The 20,552-nt window shown below is 40.5% G+C and overlaps 1 protein-coding gene across 1 annotated transcript in view; it reads left to right on the top strand.

The window, feature by feature from the left end:
* Positions 1-20,552, top strand: part of ARHGEF33 (Rho guanine nucleotide exchange factor 33) — a 101,259-nt gene that overhangs the window by 14,119 nt on the left and 66,588 nt on the right. The window contains exons 3-4 of the mRNA XM_021670789.2: positions 17,563-17,672; positions 19,643-19,692. Of these exons, the coding sequence (XP_021526464.1) occupies positions 17,648-17,672; positions 19,643-19,692 (75 nt within the window). The 5' untranslated portion in view covers positions 17,563-17,647. The remainder of the gene's footprint in view (positions 1-17,562; positions 17,673-19,642; positions 19,693-20,552) is intronic.

The raw sequence follows: 20,552 nt of genomic DNA on the forward strand, positions 1-20,552 counted from the left end.
CTGATGGCTGCAGCAGTAACCAGCTCCCGGGTGGGGCTCATTTCTCAGCTCCATGCTTCAGACCTTGGAAGCTAACACATCCCTATCCTGGAAGACCTTTACATCTGGACTCCTCAGGAGACTTCACATTTGCTTCTTCGCTTATCTCTACTAATCTCAGGCTAAAGCTGAGTTTCCAGCTTTATACTAGAACCAAATTGCAAAGCATAGCAATAATCACCACTAGAGACTTAACGGTTATTCCAGAGACTGAGCTAGCAGACTCAGATAGGGTAAGTAATTTTCCCAAGGTCAACCAGCTATTTAAATCATGGACTTGGGATTTGAATCCACATCTTTCAGACTTCAAACTCAAATTCTCCATTTCTACTCCCTATTAACAACTAGCATGGCTCTCGCTATTGCTCTCAACTGGCTGAAGTATTAGCTGAGAACAGATTAAAGTGTGTTTTAAAAAATCTCTCAAGATTCAGATGAACAGAGTCATAATGTTGATGACAGGCAATGAGGTTGATATATCTGGGCAAGGCATCTAACTTGACAACCATTTTATACCACTTACTTCTGAGGCCTGCCTCACTGAGATTGAAGACATTTTATCCGATTCTATGATCACCATATGTATATAAGAAATTGGGACTCTGTATTGAATCATATTATTTTTTTCTGTCAAAACAGGAGCTTGTAACTTAGCCAAGTCACTTATCTTTTCTGGACCTCATTTTCCATGTTTGTAAAGTGACAGGACTGATCTCTGTATACTCTTTCCATTTGATTTTCTTTACCACTCTACACTGATTCCTTAGTTGATATGGCAAGCAGTTGTGGTGGGTGCAGTTTTGTTTTGTTTTGTTTGGTCTTTCTGAACTATGAGATTGGTTTATTCATTTACTCAACATCTATTTATTTAAGGCCTATTCTGTGCTAGACCCTGGTTTAGGTCTTGGAGAATACAGAGTGAACAAAAATGTCCAATCCCTCATGAGCTGATAAGCCAAGACGATCAATGAGCAAATACATATATAACATTGTCATTTGATTGGTAAATGTTGTGGAGAAAAATAAAGCAGTGAAAGGGAGATAGGGCATAGAGGCTGGGACTCCTTTCTTTCATGTATTGATCAAAGAAGGCCTTTCTAATAAAGTGACATTTAAGCAGAGACCTTAGATCTTTTTTATCCTTGATATGGGGTAGTAGGATATTGTAAAGTTGAGAAGACTTTGAAGTTGCCAAGAGATAGGGCAGAAATAGGCCTTGGTAGAGATAAATCACAGCTTGAGGTTCAACCTAGCTCTTCCTCCTCACATCTCTTACAGCCCAGGATTTCCACAAATGAGCTTCTCTCTGCTTCTTTGATTCCAGACAGTCTATTTTAACATTTTAATGACTTTTCAAATGTATTGCATCTACTTATTCATTTAATTTTTGCCAATGGGCAATTAACAGTACATTTAAAAAAAACTATGATAACTGAATTTACAGGATTTTAAGAAGCAGATATCTGTTCTGCACGCAAATTTTACATCCAGATTTATGCCACAGGCTAAAGGAAGGACCTACACTAAAAAATGTATAGGAAGGAGTTTAAGGTGCAAGGACTAGGCTGGAAATACTATTTTCAAAGGGATAATTTTTTTTTTTTTAAGATTTATTCTGTATCTAGTGTCTCATGATTCAAAGCCCATCACATAATTCATTTTGGAGACAGGAACATCCAGGAGCAAACGAATGGCAGACACTAGGGGCCAAAGGCAAGCTCTGGAGAGGTGTTAAGAGGAAAGAAGTGGGCAAACACCAGGCAGCGAGGATTCTAAGGTGCATTCCAAAGTGGGTGAAGGAAGAAAAGGATTGAGTTTGCTTTTAAATCCAAAACACTAGAATCTAATATATGTAACAAGGGCTAAGCTGTTGCAGATCATCCTATTTTATGACCCTGTAACTCCGAAAATGCCATTTAGAGCCTAGCTAGAACACTAAATCCCTTTGTTCTACTCTCCCAGTCTGGATTTCCTTCTACCAATCATTTCTCCCTTAGTCTCTACATCCATGATTTTTAGATTCGAGAACAGCTTATCAAGTAATTATTAATAATTGATTAATTGGGGGAGATTATGTGCTGGAGAGTTACCACTGTCAGTGTTGAGGACAGTTTAGTGTCTTTGTCAATAAACCTTTATTGAACTTCTACTCTATGTTAGAATATATCCTACGTACAGGGATAATAGAGGTGGAAAAAATAGCCTCTTTTCTCAAAGAAGTTTACAATTAACTTAGAAAATGAGATTATTTACATAAGATGAATAACAGTAGAAAAATTTGTTTTGACTCCTATTGAGTTCTACAGTTAACCCAAGAAAGGAAGGATGATTTTCTGTTGGATTGAAGGGTGCAAGATCCAGAAAGGGAATCGGCCTGCATTAGACTTTGGAGAATGAGCAAAGATTTGTCCATTGAAGTGGGGTGAGCAGGGCAGACCAGACAGCAGGGAGGAGAGACAAAGCAGGAAATACAAGTGGTGAGCCAGGCTGAGGTGGCTGGCAGACCTCCTACGCATCAGAAATGAGGTTGGAGGGCCGGGCCAGGGACATCGTGGAGGACCTTGAGATATTGATTTTATTTTATGAAGAAGAAAAATACGGGCCAGGTGCAGCAGCTTATGCCTGTAATCCCAGCACTTTGGGCAGCCGAGGCAGGCAGATTACCTGAAGTCAGGAGTTCGAGACCAGCCTGGCCAACATGGCAAAATCCCATCTCTACTAAAAATACAAAAATTAGTTGGGCGTGGTGGTCAATGCCTGTAATCCCAGCTACTTGGGAGGCTGAGGCAGAGAGAATTGCTTGAACCTGGGAGGCAGAGGTTATAGTGAGCCGAAATTGCACCACTACACGCCAGCCTGGGAGACAGAGCGAGACTCTGTATCAAAAAACAAACAAGAAAACCCCCTATCGCAGTTTTTGAGCAGGAGCAAAAGATCATCTAAGTGACATTTAAAGGAAAACAATCTAGTAGCAGTGAAGAGGATGGATGAACTAATTAGGACGCTCCTAGAGATGTTTAGGCACGAAGCAGTCAGGGTTGACCAAAGAGGTGACAATTAAAAGCAAAGGAGAAAATGAAAGAAACTTACAAAGTAAGACTCGTAAGGATTTTGCAACTAGTGGATTTGACTAAGGATTTCACAACTGGTGAATTTTAGGATGAGAGGCGATTATTCTGCAGTCTTGAGCCTGGGTCGGTGGTGGTGCTGGTGACAGAGCTAGGGGAACCTGAAGGGGGAGCCTGGAGAGGTTAAAAATACCAATGTGATCTAAACAGATGGAGTTGGAGGTGACCAGGGAACAGCCCAGTGGCAATACTCAGTGGAAAGAAATATAAGGGTGACCAGGGATATTCATTTAGCAGAAAAAAAAAAAAAGGGAAAAAAAAGCCAGTTTGTTTCCTTTCCTTAAAGACAGGTAAAACTGCATAGTGAAAATACTAGGGATTCAGAAATGATGAACTGTTTAGCATAATTTCAGTTTGGGGTAAGGTGGTGATTTGTTTAGATTAAACAAAAGAACAGTTACAGAAGGCTCTGGGGACTGGAGGGCTAGGGAAGGGAGGCCATTGGTTGTGATATCACCATGTTACCACACTGCTGAGTGATATTTGGAACTACCCTGCTAAATTTTAGCCTCAGCATTTTAGAGCTACCAGGACTTTGAAAGCCCCCTCATACTACAGATGAGGAAATGGAAGCCCAGAGAGGGTGCCTGGCTTTCCTAAAGCCCCACAGTAAGAAGTCAGGGTTAGATCTCAGTCTAGTACTCTACTGTTTCCAGACTGTATGAGCCAGCAGGTGACCTGTCTTCCTGACTTTTTGAGGAGCCCTTTTATTTAGTTCTACAGTGAGAAGCCTGATGAAAATGTTCATAGATTGCATTATCAAAAATCAAAATGGAAGACCCTCTGAAGAGCATTAAAGGCAGGAAATGGTGTGGGGCAGCATGTATGTGCCCTGTTAGATCAACTTGTCTTCAGGTAAAGGAATCATTTTCCAGTAACATCAGAGCAAGATGAAATGAGCATAATCTACACAGGGGCTGACTTCCTTGTGGCATGCTTAAGCAGTCCTAGAATAGATTTCAAGTGAGGTTGTTCAGTGTCTTTCCTTAAATACCTTAAAAAGTGCTGAAGAAGCCAGGTGCAGTGGTTCATGCCTATAATCCCAACACTTTGGGAGGCCAGGTGGGCAAATTGCTTGAGCCCAAGAGTTTGAGATCAGGACAACATGACCTGGGAAACAGGTGAAACTCCATCTCTACAAAAAAAAAAAACCCAGGAGGCAGAGGTTGCAGTGAGCCAAGATTGTGCCACTGAACTCCAGCCTGGGTGACAGAGCAAGACTTTGTCTCAAAAAAAAAAAAAAAAAAAAATCTGAAGAACAGGATTGCTATGTAACTATCTGGGACAAAGGAGAAGTATGTAATTCAGTTTGGAGGCAGAGGGATGGAACACTTCTCTTCTATTTTTTATTAACTTATTCCTGTCCCAACTTGTTCCAAACAAAGAAATTGAAATAATACAATACTAGATTGAGGAATCAGAAAATAGCTTCTTAGCAAAACCTGCCCCAGTGCATTCTGGTCTCCTTATGGAATGTCTCTAGCCCTTTTCTCCTTGTTCTAAACTTTTCAGATATGGTAAAAATGTGCTCATTGGTGGGGTTCAGTATGCTTTAGCTCTAGGGAGGGCACGTATGAAATAAGAGGAAATTTAAAAGAAATAATCAAACTAATGATGAAATTACACTTGTCATTGGTCAACAAAAATGTTGACTCTTTCCCATAGCTAGGCTTCTGCTGCTGGGCTCTGTGATAATAATGCGTTATAAGGTGAGACTTGGCCAAGTGCAGTGGCTCATGCCTGTAATAATCCCAGGACTTTGGGAGGCCAAGGTGGGAGAATCACTTGAGCACAGGAGCTCGAGACCAGCCTGGGCAACATGGTGAAACCCTGTCTCTACAAAAAAAAAAAAAAAAAAAAAATGGGCTGAGTGTGGTGGTGCACTCCCGTAGTCTCAGCTACTTGGGCAGCTGAGGTGGGAAGAGCCTGGGAGGTCAAGGCTTGAGTGAGCCATGACTGCACCATGCCTTGGTGACAGAGTAAGACCCCCTGTCTTTAAAGAAAGATGATCCTTGGGTTAGGTGAGGAGAGATGACAGATGACAGTTGAGGAGAATGGCCAAGGTAGGCTTCATGAGGGTTGCCCTAAGACATGAGTTGCCCTTTGAGGGTTGAGCAGGACTTGGTTGGCAGAGAGCAGAGGGTTGTAGGACTGAGATCCCCAGATAGGCCTGTAAGTGGACTAGTTCTGTAGGGGGATGTGCTGTGGTTTTAGTACCCAGAGACCATTGCTGACCCCTGTCAAGTATGCATGGGCTGTGGGCTATTTTTCTAACTGAGGTCATTGATTTTCAAAGTTTGACTATGATTTCCAACTTTTGAAGGCTTTGCTCACTGGGAGTTTTTGTTCACTGAGCAGTAGTGGGAAATTATAGTCATTCTGAAGATTGAATTGTACTCTTTTTCTCCTTCCTAGCTGTTCTGAAAGTGCCAAAGGCAGCTCCAAATTGAATGTCATTTCATCTGAACTATGAAAAAAGTTCTCCCATGAGGGGCAGCAGTAACCTGGTTTCCCCTCTCACCTAAATTAAGCTTTAGTGACTGATGATCCATTTCACAAGGTACTACTAACTCAGCCACCTGGTTCAGATCTTGGGAGTCCTGGAACTGCCTCTGCTTTAGCAGAAGGAACATTTCCTGAGGACTAAAGTTTTTCCATGTTAATATACTCCTCTGCAAATCAGAGCCATCTCTAGGACTGGAGGGAGTTGTCTCTGGAGCCCAGGGTTCTTTCCCTCCAGCATTTCCCAGGAGAGCACTCTTGTCCTTCTTTGTCTTTCCTTCCGATTAATCGGGACTTACTTAATGAATGTATAGTGACAGTCACTTTTTTGTCTTTTTAAGTAGATATTTACTGGGGCTCTCTGCCTCTTGCACAGTGTCTCTGGGAGGCTTTTTTTTTTTTTTTGAGGGGGGGGTTTCACTCTGTCATCCAGGCTGGAGTGCAGTGGGACAGTCATTACTCACTGCAGCCTTGACCTCGTGGGCTCAAGCAATCCTCCCACCTCAACCTCTCAAGTAGCTGGGACTACAGGTACATGCCAACATGCCCAGTTAAATAAATAAATAAATAAATAAAACTTTTTGTAAAGATGGGGTCTCACTATGTTGCCCAGACTGGTCTTGAACTCCTGGGCTCAAGTGGTCCTCTTGTCTCACCTTCTCCAAGTGCTGAGATTTATAGGTTTGAGCACCGTGCTTGGCCTCCAGGAGGCTTTTAACTTACACTCAGATGAATCCAGAGAGAGAATGTGTTTGAAAGATTGAGATTAAAGAGAGTCAAATCAGGATAAGATAAGAGACGAAGCACATTTTCCCTGATCAGATGCAGAGACTGGGAGACATTCAGGCTCACAAAATCTGGTTCTGAGACATTTAAGTATACCAAGCATAAAAATGAGTCAGAAGAGCCCCTGGAAGTGACTTTCAGCCCTGATCTGAAACTTGATAGTTTTCATGTTTTCAATGAGGCATTTTTAAACTTAAAATAATCTCTGGCCAGTGGTTGTTTCTGTGTGTGTGATAGCATGCTCATGTTCTTTTTTTCCTGATTGATGTAGACACATATTAACTCGACGAATTTACTTTCTCCTGACTGATCTTAGGTGAACAATGACAAAAATTAACCTACCAGTGGAGTGAGGATGGAAAGATCTTTGTTATTTCATTTCTGAGCCTTCTGTGCTCCCGAACTATGGATCTATTCTCTGTGCTTTGCTCCTGTTCTCACTGGCTCTGGTCACTTTGGGGCTGCTGGCAGTGATGCACATCACTACAGTTCGTTTTGGGGTGGGACCATTCACTAGGAGAGCTTGCTCTCTCTTGGTTTTTCAAGCCAGGGAGTGGAAACAAGGGGATACGTTTCTGCCTGTGGAACTTTGCTTATTAAAATAAAACAGGGCTTTTTTCCTAATGAAAATTATCTTCAGGCCAAACTCTTTATATTTACCACTAAGTCTTTATTGTTGATGCGAAGCAAGTTGTAGTTAAAGCATGTTTCTCTGGTAGTCTATTGCATGAGAATTCAGGTCACTTCCACAAACATTTGTTGAGAGTATGTTAAGAATGGTGCCAGGAGCTGGAGACAGAAAGATGAATAAAACTCCCTGTGTGCTCCTTAGTTGCTCACAGTCTGGGGATGGAGGCATTTAATTAAGAGGGGTGATGGCCTTGTGACCTAGTTCAGTGGCAGGAGCCACCCTGTTTCTAGCAGCACCCATATTTGAGAAGGGGTCACATAAGAACCTGACTTGAGCACCAATGACCATTTTCAAAATAAGGCCACTTATTATTTGAGATGTCTGGTGACAGAGTCCTATTTTAATTCTTTTATTTATTTTAATTTTTTTGAGACTAGTTCTCACTCTGCCACCCAGACTGGAGTGCAGTGGCTCTATCATGGCTCACTGCAGCCTTGACTTCTGGGTTCAGGTGATTCTTCCACCTCAGTCTCCTGAGTGACTGGAATTACAGGAGTGCACCACCACGACTGGCTAACTTTTTTTTTTTTTTTGTATTTTTTGTAGAGACAGGGTTTTGCCATGTTGCCCGGCCTGGTCTCAAACTTCTGGGCTGAAGCGAACTACCTTCCTTGGCCTCCCAAAATTCTGGGATTATAGGCATGAGTCACTGCGCCAGACTCCTATTTTAATTTTAATTCTTTAATTTATTGGCTTTGCCACTTTAAACTGCTGTGTATTCAAGGATGATTTTGTTTGGTTGTGGGCATAAAAAGCTATATTTTCATTGAAGTATCCTAGTTTTAAACACTTGTGTATTTACATATTGTGAGAATTGTCTTATCTCCTTACCACTTTGCTTCTAGGGTCACACTGTACTCTTTGTCTTGTTGCATTACATTGATTAATCAGTTCTATTAATCATTTCATAAGCATTAAGCCATCTTTTATTTTAGAACATACTTTGCCGATCATAGTGTTATATTTTTATTTTCTGGCATTTTATTTAGACTATGTTTGTTTATTTATTTATTTATTTAGGTGATATTTTGCTGAATCATTTCTTATTAGAGAGTAGATATTTGACCTTCCCTTTAAATATTTTCTACAGATAGTTGTTCTGGATAAAAACATTTCTAGTGTTTTAAAAACAAATTTCAGTAATGTATATTTTCCTAGAAAATTATTCATCTCAGCTAGCTTTTAGAAATTATTGGCCACAAATTGTGTATTGAATTTTACAAATAATATTTCATGTTCTCTGAATTGGTGGTTGCATCCCTCTTTTTAGTCTGACTTAATATTATTTCCCTTTCTCTCAATCTCTTTCTCTCATCAGACCTGCCAAAACTTTTTTCCTTGTATCGGTCCATCCAACCTGTTTATTCAGATAGCCATCAGAGCCCACATGATAACTTTTTAAAAATGACAGTGGTACCTTAAAGTGGTACCTTAAATTACAGTGCTTTGGAATACTGTGACATGAAGCAGTTTATTTAGAGAATCATAGAAAGACTACTGGTCTTACTTGAAGCGACTTCTGGTGTTACTTTTGGCAAATAATTTGTACATGCTATGGCTTCCTTGGGTATAAAATGAATGGAACATGTGTTTGGCCTACTGCACAGCATTGCTGTAGTGATCAAGTGAGATAATGTACATGAGAGTGCTTTGAAAACTACAAAACATGAACAAACAAAGTGTTACTGTCACAAAATAATGCTGCTTTTAGGCTGTATAGAAAAAAACAAGCAAATAGCCCTCTTCATAACATTGAAAGCATTTTTTCTACATCACAGAGATCATATAGACCCTCTTCTTGAAAATGGTTGCAGGATTTGTCCTGATGAATTATTTTAGTTTCAGGGGAAAGTATTTCCTCATCCCCCTCCCCCCAGCATAAAAAGTTCTCATTCTACTAAATTAGAAATGGACACTAAAGACCTGTTCAATAAAGGACACTGAAATGGAAATTAACTCAAGTCTGCTTTCAATTAATTTCAATTCCCCAAAGTGTAAAACTTTCCTTTTCTGTCACAGCAGTAATTGGAAAGTAATAGACAATCCTCAGTTTTTGTGGTCTTATGTGTGTATGTGGGGAGGAGGGTACACATTCTAGGTCAGTCTTGGGGAGGGTCAGGAGACTTTTCAGTATTCTTTAGATTTCTGTTAACTTATTATTTTAAAACATTTTCTGAATTAATTTAGAAAAATTTTTAAAATAATAAGTTAACAGAAACCTAAAGAATACTGAAAACTCTGGCTATAACTTCTTATTGTTTCAACATCCTTATTTCTCTTTATATATAATTTTAGAACCCTTGTTTTTAAGCAGTGGAAACTAATCTTCAAAGGAAGTCCTTCCCTGCTAGGCACTGTGGCTCATTCCTATAATCCCAGCACTTTGAGAGGCCAAGGTGGGAGGATCACTTGAGCCCAGGAGGTTGAGGCTACAGTGAGCCATGATCGTGCCACTGTACTTCAGCCTGGGTGACAGAGTGAGACCCTGTCTCAAAAAAAAAAAAAAAAAAAAAAAAAAAAAAAAAAAAAAAAATTAAAAAAAGGAAATCCTTCCCAAAAGCTGTAGTATGTGAATCAGACAAGAACAGAGAGACTCTGGTTGAAGTGGGGGGTAAGAAGGGGGACCCAGAACCCCATCAGCTTGGTGGCTTCCTCTCTGCACTCAAGACAGACTCAAGGATGACTGAGGGCTTCGAAAAATATAAACTGAAAACCACTGCTTTATACCATGATCAGGCATGATATAGAGACCAACAGGCTCTTTCTAAAAACTTAATATTTTCCCGAGGGTCTACCAAGGCCTGAATGGATGTTTATAGGGGTTGGCACTGCAACCATAGAGATGGAAAGAACGGAGGAAGGTCGGGGGGAATAGGAGCCACATCAACTTGGTGAGAGGCATGTGGCAGCATCTGATGGTTATTTATTCAAAAGTAGGCAGTGATTCAAGGGCTAGCAACGGCAGAGTGAAAATTACTAGGCTCAGAGTGAGGAATTCCCAGTATGAAATGAAGAGCAGACTACAAGTGAGATCTCAAAGGGACTTCCATAATCATATCAAGGCTTTTTCCAGAATAAGTCATATTACCTTTCTATATAATCCTGTTACTATGCTCCATTTTAAAATGTACTCTTTAATACATATCATTCATTATCACAGTCGTTCTTGTCAACCTAGAAATTCTCTTCTGGAAACTTAGCTTAAGAAAAAAAATGTCCTAAATATGAAGAAGAAGGACTCTATTTCTTTTTATATTCATTTAATATAGTAAAAGCCAAAAACTACCCTAGTAATTAGGGGAGGGAAAGAAAACGATGACACATTTTCTTAAGCAACTATTTCTTAGTCACTAAATAAAATGATTCTGAAACTATTTGGAGAAAGCCAGAAGTAACAAATAAAAGAACCAGTTCTGAAATTGTATGGACCTGCCTGAATTACAATTCTGGCTCCCTCTGCCATGATCCTGGCATATTATTACCTCATTTTCCCAAGCCTCAGTAGTCTCATCTAGAAAATGGGGATAATGACACATCTTCAACAGAATCAATATGAGAATTTAATTAAATGAGACAATATAAATAAAATATGAAGCATCGTGTTTGGCACATAGCAGCTGTTCAATAAATGTTCTTTCTCCCTCCGCCATTCCTTATATAGCATATGGGAAAATGCCTATGCTCTGTCAACAAATTGTTTTTTCTTTTTTAGACAGGATCTTGCCCTGTCACTCAGGCTGGAGTGCAGTAGTGCAATCCTAGCTCACTGCAGCCTTGAACTACTGGGCTCAAATGATCCTTCCACCTAAGCCTCCCAAGTAGCTGAGACTACAGGCTCTGTCAACAAATTTGACAAACTTAAGGAAATACATAGTTCCTAGGAAAATATAAATGACTAAATTAAGCTGAAAAGTTGCCTAGATCAATTTCTTTTGGAAAAGTTGAAAAGGCTTTGAAGATCTGCCTACTTTTTAAAAAAGGTACCAAGATCAAATGGTTTCATAGCTATGCTCTAAACCACATTGCCATGTATGTACCTATGCAACAATATTGCATGTTCTTCACATGTACCCCAAAACCTAAAACACAATTAAAAAAAAGAACAGATAATTCCAACATAATTGAAGTTTTTATAGGTTATAGAAAAAGATGGAAAACTTCTAATTCATTATGGCTAATATAAGCTTAATGACAAAATAAAATAGAATTAAAAAAAAATTTACCAGGTGGGTGAGATGGCTCACGTCTGTAATCCCAGCACTTTGGGATGCCAAGGTGGGTGGATCACTTGAGGCCAGGAGCTTGAGACCAGCCTTGACAACATGGCAAAACCCCGTCTCTACTAAAAATACAAAAAATTAGCTAGGTGTGGTGGCACATGCCTGTAATCTGAGCTACTCAGGAAGCTGAAGCACGAGAATTGCTTGAACCCAGGAGGTGGAGGTTGCAGTGAGCTGAGATTGTGCCACTGCACTGCTGGGGGACAGAGACTCTGTCTCAGGAAAAAAAAAAAAAAAAAAAGAATATTTCAATAGCAAAAGTGACCACGAAGTCAAAAGGCAAAAAGATAAATGGAAAAACATTGCAAATAACAAATGAACAGTTAATACATATTATTTAGAAGCTCTCACTGCTTGGTAAAGGAAAAAAAAGGCAGATAACCCAAAAGAAAATTAGGCAAATCAGAGGGTTAATTTACAGACAAGCAAATCTAAATGTATAGTAAGTATACAACATAGAGATGCTCAGTAGCACTAGCAATCAGCAGAAGTAACTATCAACTATCACTTGTCACTCATCTGACTGACAAGAACTAAAAAGTGTTAAAATCCACTACTGGCTGGAATGCAGGAGAAAGGTACTCAGGCAACATTCCTGGGGGAAATGAGAATAGTTATAGCCTTTTTGGAAAGCAGCCTAGCCACATATATGGAAACTCCACATAAATAAAAACACCAATATGTAAGGCTCTATGTATCAAGATGTTTGTTGTGAGATTGTTTCCAGTGGCAAAATAATGGAAATAAAGGGAATGTTCATCAGTGGAGAAGTATGAACACAGTTCATTTGTACCATGGAATATTATTACAAGTAACCTTTTTTTTTTTGAGATGGAGTTTTGCTCTTGTTACCCAGGCTGGAGTGCAATGGTGCGATCTCGGCTCACCGCAACCTCCGCCTCCTGGGTTCAAGCAATTCTCCTGCCTCAACCTCCCAAGTAGCTGGGACTACAGGCGTGTGCCACCATGCCCAGCTAATTTTTGTATTTTTTAGTAGAGACGGGGTTTCACCTTGTTGACCAGATAGATGGTCTCGATCTCTTGACCTCGTGATCCACCCGCTTTGGCCTCCCAAAGTGCTGGGATTATAGGCGTGAGCCTATTACAAGTAACTTCTTAGGGCCAAATGTGGTGGCTCACACCTGTAATCCCAGCATTTTGGGAGGCCGAACCAAGCAGATCACCTGAAGTCAGGAGTTCGAGACCAGCCTGGCCAACATGGTGAAACCCTTTCCCTACTAAAAATACAAAAATTAGCTAGGGATGGTGACATGTACCTGTAATCCCAGCTACTGTGGAGGCTAAGAAAAGAGAATCGCTTGACACTGGGAGATGGAGGTTGCAGTAAGCCAAGATCCTACCACTGCACTCTAGCCTGGGAAGATAGTGAGACTCCATCTCAAAAAAAAAAAAAAAGTAATTTCTTAGATCTATACCAATCAACTTGGAGAGATTGCCACAACGTATTAAGTGAGAGTAAGATGCAGAGAAGTATAATATATAAACCTACAATGACAACCCTACTCCATATATGTATATTCTGTATATGACTGCATGCAATTATATGAGGATGGAAAAAAGAATGAAAGAATACTAGAGATTATTAACATCAGTTGGGATTGGGGAGAAACACTTTTACCCTCTGCTCAAACAGCCACGATAAAAACAGCATATATAATAATGGTCCAGTTTTTTTAATTTTTAAAAAGATTTTCTTCACTCATCTGTACAACAATAATAATCCCATGTTTATTTTATTTTTTCCTTTACAGAGATGGGATCTTGCTATGTTGCCTAGGCTGATCTTGAACTCCTAGCCTCAAGCGATCCTCCATCCTTGGCCATCCAAAGTGGTGGGATTACAGGCATGAGTCACTGCACTCAGCCATGATCCAATTTTTAAAAGAAAGTAAAATGTTTATGCTATAATATAGATGGGAAAGGTAGGCATAAAATTTTAGGTAGGCTTCATTAATAATTGTATAAAACATTCCAGAGAAAAAATATTAACCGTCAATACAAACAAGTGATCAGTATAGTTGTTTAAGTAGAAGCATTACAGTTGTTTTGTCCCCTATATACTTTCCAAATTTTCTCTAATGTAGTGTTTTTGTTTTTGTTTTTAGATGGAGTTTCACTCTGTTCCCCAGGCTGGAGTGAAGTGGCGCGATCTTGGCTCACTGCAATCTCTGCCTCCTGGGTTCAAGTGATTCTCCCGAGTAGCTGAGATTACAAGTGTGCGCTACCATGCCTGACTAATTTTTATATTTTTAGTAGAGCAGAGTTTCAACATGTTGGCCAGGCTGTTCTTGAACTCCTGCTTCAAGCTATCTGCTTGCCTCAGCCTCCCAAAGTGCTGGGATTATAAGCGTGAGCCACCATGCCTTGCCTTTAATGTAGTTTTGTTGCTTTTGTAATTTACTAAGTAAAATTTCTAACTTACTATCCATCATACATGTTTATTATGTCTCATAGTGGCTCATGCCTATAATCTCAACACTTTGGGAGGACAAAGTGGAAGAATTGCTTGAGGCCAGGAGGTCAAGAACAGTCTGGGCAACATGGGGAGATGCTGTCTCTACAAAAAGTGAAAAATTAGCCATGGATGGTGGCATATGCCTGTAATCCAAGATACTTGGGAGGCTGAAGCAGGTGGGTCCCTTAAGCCCAAGAGTTCCAGGTTACACTGAGCTATGATCATGTCACTGCACTCCAGCCTGGGCAGATCAAGACTCCATCTCTACAAAAAATAAAATAAATAAAGTATTATGTCTTGAAATAAGTGGTCATGTGTATATACGTGAGTATGAGGATATTCTAGCTTAGAAAATGTATGTTTTCATTTTACCTATGATATATGGATATTTTGTTTTTTGTTTTCAATTAGTTACAGATTAATGACTAAATCTCCAGGAAAAGTCACCCACAAAAATCCTATAAAGACATGGCTTTGCATATTTAAAGATTTTTTTTCCTCAAAATAGTAACAGAAATCACTTCTAAAGACCATTTTTAAAGCTGTGTGGCTTTGGGCAGGCCACTTCTCTTCCCCTCCTCAGGTCTCATTTGCTTCTTTTGTTAATGAGTAAGTTGGAGAGAATAATTTTCTCAGGACTCTGACTGTAACATTCTGTGATTTAATTATATTCATCCTAGAATGGATTAGATATCAAGTAAATTAACAATTGCTAAGGAGAATAAAGTCTTCATCTTAGTAATGTTTATATTGGCTGTGAAAAAATATTTAAAATAGTTATGAAAGATGTCCTACCCTGGCATAACTTTTATGCTTACATGAAAAATGCGCAAGAGTTTAAACAGCATATGGCCTTGACTTTGGTCCCTTCTTTATATTCCTCATTTATAACTATGTAGCTGTTTTCCAATAGCTTTTTACCAGTGTGTATCTTCCCACCCTGCCAACTAATTATTATTATTATTATTATTATTATTTGGTTTGGACACATTCCATATTTTATAGTAAAGTGTTTTTTTTGTTGTTATTTTTTGTTTGTTTGTTTCTTGAAATGGAATTTTGTTCTTGTTGCCCAGGCTGGAGTGCAATGGCATCATCTTGGCTCACTGCAACCTCTGCCTCCTGGGTTCAAGCAATTCTCCTGTCTCAGCCTCCTGAGTAGCTGGGATTACAGGCATGTGCTACCATGCCTGGCTAATTTTGTATTTTTAGTAGAGATGGGGTTTCTCCATGTTGATCAGGCTGGTCTCGAACTTGCGACCTTAGGTGATCTGCCCACCTCAGCCTCCCAAAGTGCTGGGATTACAGGCATAAGCCACTGTGCCCTGCCTATTTTTATTTATTATTATTATTATTATTTTTTTTTTTGAGACAGAGTCTTGCTATGTCACCCAGTCTGGAGTGCAGTGGTATGATCTTGGCTCACTGCAACCTCCACCTCCCAGGTTCAAGCAATTCTCCTGCCTCAGCCTCCCCAGTAGCTGGGATTACAGGCACCTGCCACCATGTCCAGCTATTTTTTGTGTTTTTAGTAGATACGGGGTTTCACCGTGTTGGCCAGGCTGGTTTTCAACTCCTGACCTCAAGTGATCCATATACCTCAGCCTCCCAAAGTGCTGGGATTACAGGCATGAGCCACCACACCCTTAAATCAACTCTCTTCAGGTATAATTTATGTATAAAATGTACACAATTAAAATACACATTCAATGAGTTTTGACAAATTAGTGCACCCATATACCACTAACACAATTAAGCAGTAGAACATTTCTTTTTTTGTTTGTTTGTTTATCTAAGCAGTAGAACATTTCTATCATCCTAAAAAGTTTCCTGTGCAGCCAGGCATAGTGGCTTATGACTACAATCTCAGCACTTTGGGAGGCTGAGGAAGGGGATTCGCTCGAGCCCTGGAGTTCAAGACCAGCCTCGGTAACATAGTGAGTCCCCTGACTATGAAAATAAAAAAATCTGCCAGGCATAGTGGCATCCACCTGTAGTCCTAGCTACTCAGGAGGCTGAGATGGGAGGATCACTTGAGCCCAGGAGTTCAAGGCTACAGTGAGCCATCATAAGCTGCTGCACTGCAGCCTGGGCAACAGAGTGAGAACTTGTCTCAAAAAAAAAAAAAAGAAAAGAAAAAGAAAGAAAAATCCCTATGCCTCTTCCCAGTTATCCCTCCACCTCCTGCTCTAGGCAACTGTTGATCTGCATTTTGTCAGTATAGATTAGATTTGTCTATTCTAGAGTGATGAACAAAGTTTAAAGTTGTGTTTTCTTAATCTTGGATAGTGTTCAGATGTTTGTGTTGTTTCAAACAGGTTTCTTAGTTATAAGCAACAGAAAACAAACTCTGGCTGATTTAAGCAGCAAAGGAATTTGTTGAAAGGAGATGGACAGCTCATGTAATTGCTGGGAAGCTGGAGAACTGAGTTTGGGATTCTATGGCTAGCAGCAATGCCTAAATTACATAGTACAACTGTTCTAGTGAGGAAAGCACTGAAAACAGCACCTTGAATTTCCTAATATGTTTGTAACAGATAATGGTCACCACCACTACCCTCACTGCCACTGCTGTCTTAAAAGGTAGAAAGAATATCAAGTATCTGCCTTAGGAATTCTTTTTGCAACTTCCAGTGTTAATTGGGGTAGATGCATCTGAGTGGTATGTCCTGGGTCATGTATCTATCATGCCTTAGCTGCAAGGGAGGCTAGAAGAACCTGGCGCTTTAAGCCTCTATAATGGGAGGCATCTGATCAAGCCTCACAGGGCAGGGGAATTCTTCAAACTTAGGAAAGGGTTAAAATGCTGGATCACTAAAAAGAGGGCCAGTATCCTCAACACTGAGAGTGTGTTGGATTGCATTCCAACCTTGCAGCTTTATGTCTAATGATCACGACAGACACAGCACATTTGATTAGCATTTCATGGATGCAAAGGAGTCTACCAGGTGCCGAAAGTGGGGACAAGGCTATCAAGAAACGTACTATTTAATGGAATAGAAACAGATGTATTGGCCTTCATAACTGCTCAAGGTTTTTCTCCTTAAGATAATTTCCTTGGGGCTGGGTATGGTGGCTCACACCTGTAATCCCAGCACTTTGGAAGGCTAAGATCAGATTATCACTTGAGCCTGGGAGTTTGAGACTGATCTGGGCAACATAGGGAGACCCCATCTCTACAAAATATATATATTTATATATATATCCAAGTGTGGGGGCATGTGCCTGTGGTTCCAGCTATTTGGGAGGCTGAGGTGGGAGGCTTGACCCAGTAGGTCAAGGCTGCAGTGAGCCATGATTGCATCACTGCACCCTATCCTGGATGACAGAGAAAGACCCTGAAAAAAAAAGCAAAGAAAATTTCCATAAACTATGACTTGCTAATAAAACCAATAGGTCTTAATTAATTGATTTGATCCAAAAAAGAATGTAGCATATTGAAAAACTACCCTAAATTTGAATAATGGATTTTATATGTATTCACAAAATGACATTTATCTTGATGCTAAATGTTTACTCAACTTAATATTTTTTCCTCTTCTGAAATTGCATGTACCTCAGGCTGTGTTCATTTCAATTTTTTAAAGTTAACACCTGAAGTAAGTTCAGTTTCTTTGACAGTTCTACCTGTTATCCCTTACTCTTGATTTGAATTGACAGGTGCAGGGAAGAGGAGGTGGCCTGAGCCAGGACGATGAGGATGCAATGTTGAAGAATAAGCGGGAGAAGAGAAGTAACCGGCACTATGGAAAAAACCAAAACAAAGCAAGGTCAGATTTTTCCTATGTCTTGCTTTCGGGCTTAGGATTCAAGAAATGTACGTTTTTGTCTTGTCTTACCACTATCTCGAGACATGACAATATGTCAACTATTTTCATTTCCCTATCATAATATAATGACTATGAAGACTATAGACTGGGTGCTGAAAAAATAGGAAATGCTATTAGAATTTGTTCTGGATTGTTATCTTATTTTTCTTAGCAATAACTTTAGGACTCTCTCAGAACAATAAGCTGGGTAAGGCCAAGACACAGATTCAACTACTAGACATCTATCACCTTCTAAACTAGCCTAGAAGCATAAGTGCTTTCTCTTTTAATCATTACCATATAGAAACGACTGCACAGAAGTAGATTCTCTTATCATCTTCAATTTACAGAAGAGGAAACGGTCATAGAGAAGTCAAGTGACAACTACAAAGTATCAAAGTTAGGTCTGGGATCTGGATCCTTCCTCCAAAGCCCTAAGTCTTGCTATTTTACCAGGCTGTTGGGACATAGTATGAAATTCTTTAAATAATCTTTACTCAAGCTTATGCAGGAAGTTTCGGTAACTTCAAATCAAATGGATTTTGTAGGGCCAGCCTTCTGTGTGTATAAATTCTGGGCTAAGGTTATATATTATTTATGAACTTAAATACCGAGGCTGGAGGGGTTCCCTGTACCAGCATGCCTTAGGAGAACAATATACACATCCACACAACCAAATGTTTGCAACCAGGGGTTTCCTCTATAAACTGCCTGATGCATACAATGTATGCATTGTGACATACTGGAGAAGTAGCTAAATGGATAAGCAACCAGCTGAATGTTTTACATGGATTGCCTCATCTTTATGGCCAACCAATGTGGTTCTGAAAAAGACATTCTAGGCTAACCTCTTTTTCTCCCTAGGTTGTGAATGGTCTCTCCAGTCCCCTCCCCTCCTTTCCCCTCTCCTCCCTTCCCCTCCCCTCATTCCCTCCCCTCCCCTTTCCTCCCCTCGCCTCCCCTCCCCTCCCCTCTTTTTTGAGACAGAGTTTCACTCTTGTCGCCCAGGGTGGAATGCAATGGCACGATCTCAATCTCAGCTCACTGCAACTTCCACCTCCCAGGTTCAAGCAATCCTCCTGCCTCAGTCTTTCGAGTAGATGGGATTATAGGCACCCACCACTACGCCCAGCTAATTTTTGTATTTTTAGTAGAGATGGGGTTTCACCATGTTGGCCAGGCTGGTCTCCAACTCCTGATCTCAGGTGATCCACCTGCCTCAGCTTCCCAAAGTGCTGGAATTACAGGCGTGAGCCACTGTGCCAGGCCTGTGAATGGTTTTCTACAACCTACTACCTCTTCTATGTGTGTCCTGTGTTTCTTGAAGTCTAGTACTATACAATACTGTTTTCTTCTGCCTGCATCCTTCCCAGAACCTTTCCGTTGACAATTCTGTCAGCCGTCTTGCCTAGGAGGACAGCAAGATTCCCTTAGCTGAACTTGGCCGTGACAGTAGGGCACAGTTCAGAAGTCTGGCAAAGATCAGAGGTGGGAGAAGTAGAGGACATTTTATGCAGGCTCACTAAGATCAATAAGTGCCTGGTGAAGAGCTGCCTTCCTGATTATAGAACTGTCCCCGCAGGTCAATTTCAGTCAGCCTCAAGAACATAATAAAGACACTTCCTGCAATCTCCTTTCTGTGTGTTTAATAATCACACATCATTCAGTTTGCTTGAGAAACTTCCCTACTGTAGTAGAACGTGGTTTTCTATTGCAAGAGTCTATCAGGTAGATAATGGTTTAGTGATTAGGATGTGTGAATATGGATACCACATACATCAGCTCATTTTTTGTTCCTCTTGAACCATTGGTTTCTTGTTATGCAGGCACAAATGTAGGATCCTGTATGTTCCCCTGTTTCCTGTATATATCTGAAGGGGATAGGGACAGAATGAGTAGTGTTGATTGAACAAAGCTCTTTCTCCCTGCAGGAGAGAATGAACATATGCCGGTGAATAATCCTTCCACGCAGATTTACCAGGTAAAGACAAATCGATTGTTTGGAATACTCCCATGTATAATAGTGATGACTGACTATTCTTTATGCGTAGATGTTTTTAGCACTCACAAGTGCTTCCATATATATTGTTGCACTTGTTCTCTTAACAGGGCTGTGAGACAGGCAGCGCAGTGGGTCCCACTACTCACAGTGTACTTTGGAGAGAACTCTTTTTTTTTTTTTTTTTTGAGACAGGGTCTTTCTGTGTTGCCCAGGCTGGTCTTTAATTCCTGGGCTCAAGCTCAGCTTCCTGAGTAGCTGAGACTATAGGGGAGCACCACTGTGCTTGGCTGAGAACTAATTATTAAAAGACAAGTTGTTTGCTGGGTGCAGTGGCTCACGCCTGTAATCCCACCACTTTGGGAGGCCAAGGTGGGCAGATCATGAGGTCAGGAGTTTGAGACCAGCCTGACCAACATGGTGAAACTCTATCTCTACTAAAAATACAAAAATTAGCTGGGCATGGTGGCGCACACCTGTAATCCAGCTATTCAGGAGGCAGAGACAGGAGAACCGCTTGAATCTGGGAAGCGGAGGTTGCAGTGAGCCGAGATCGCACCACCGAACTCCAGCCTGGGCAACAAAGCAAGACTCCATCTCAAAAAAAAAAAAAAAAAAGGAAAGAAAGAAAGAAAAGAAAGACAAGTTATCCCATTTATAAAACGCAGCACTACCACCCCCACCTCCACTCTGCTTCTCTTGCGGGCTGCCCCCATCGCCATGGCTGTTACACTGCAAGGTAATGTGTCCATCAGAGAGGAGAGGGAAAGATCTGTTTTCTTACTTTCTATGTCAGCCGGGAAAATTGAGAATGAAAAGGGGGTTAACATTGCAAATGTTCA

This window comes from Aotus nancymaae, unplaced genomic scaffold (assembly GCF_030222135.1).
Source record: "Aotus nancymaae isolate 86718 unplaced genomic scaffold, 86718_ANA_hifiasm-v0.15.2.pri h1tg000057l, whole genome shotgun sequence".
Lineage (NCBI taxonomy): Eukaryota > Metazoa > Chordata > Mammalia > Primates > Aotidae > Aotus > Aotus nancymaae.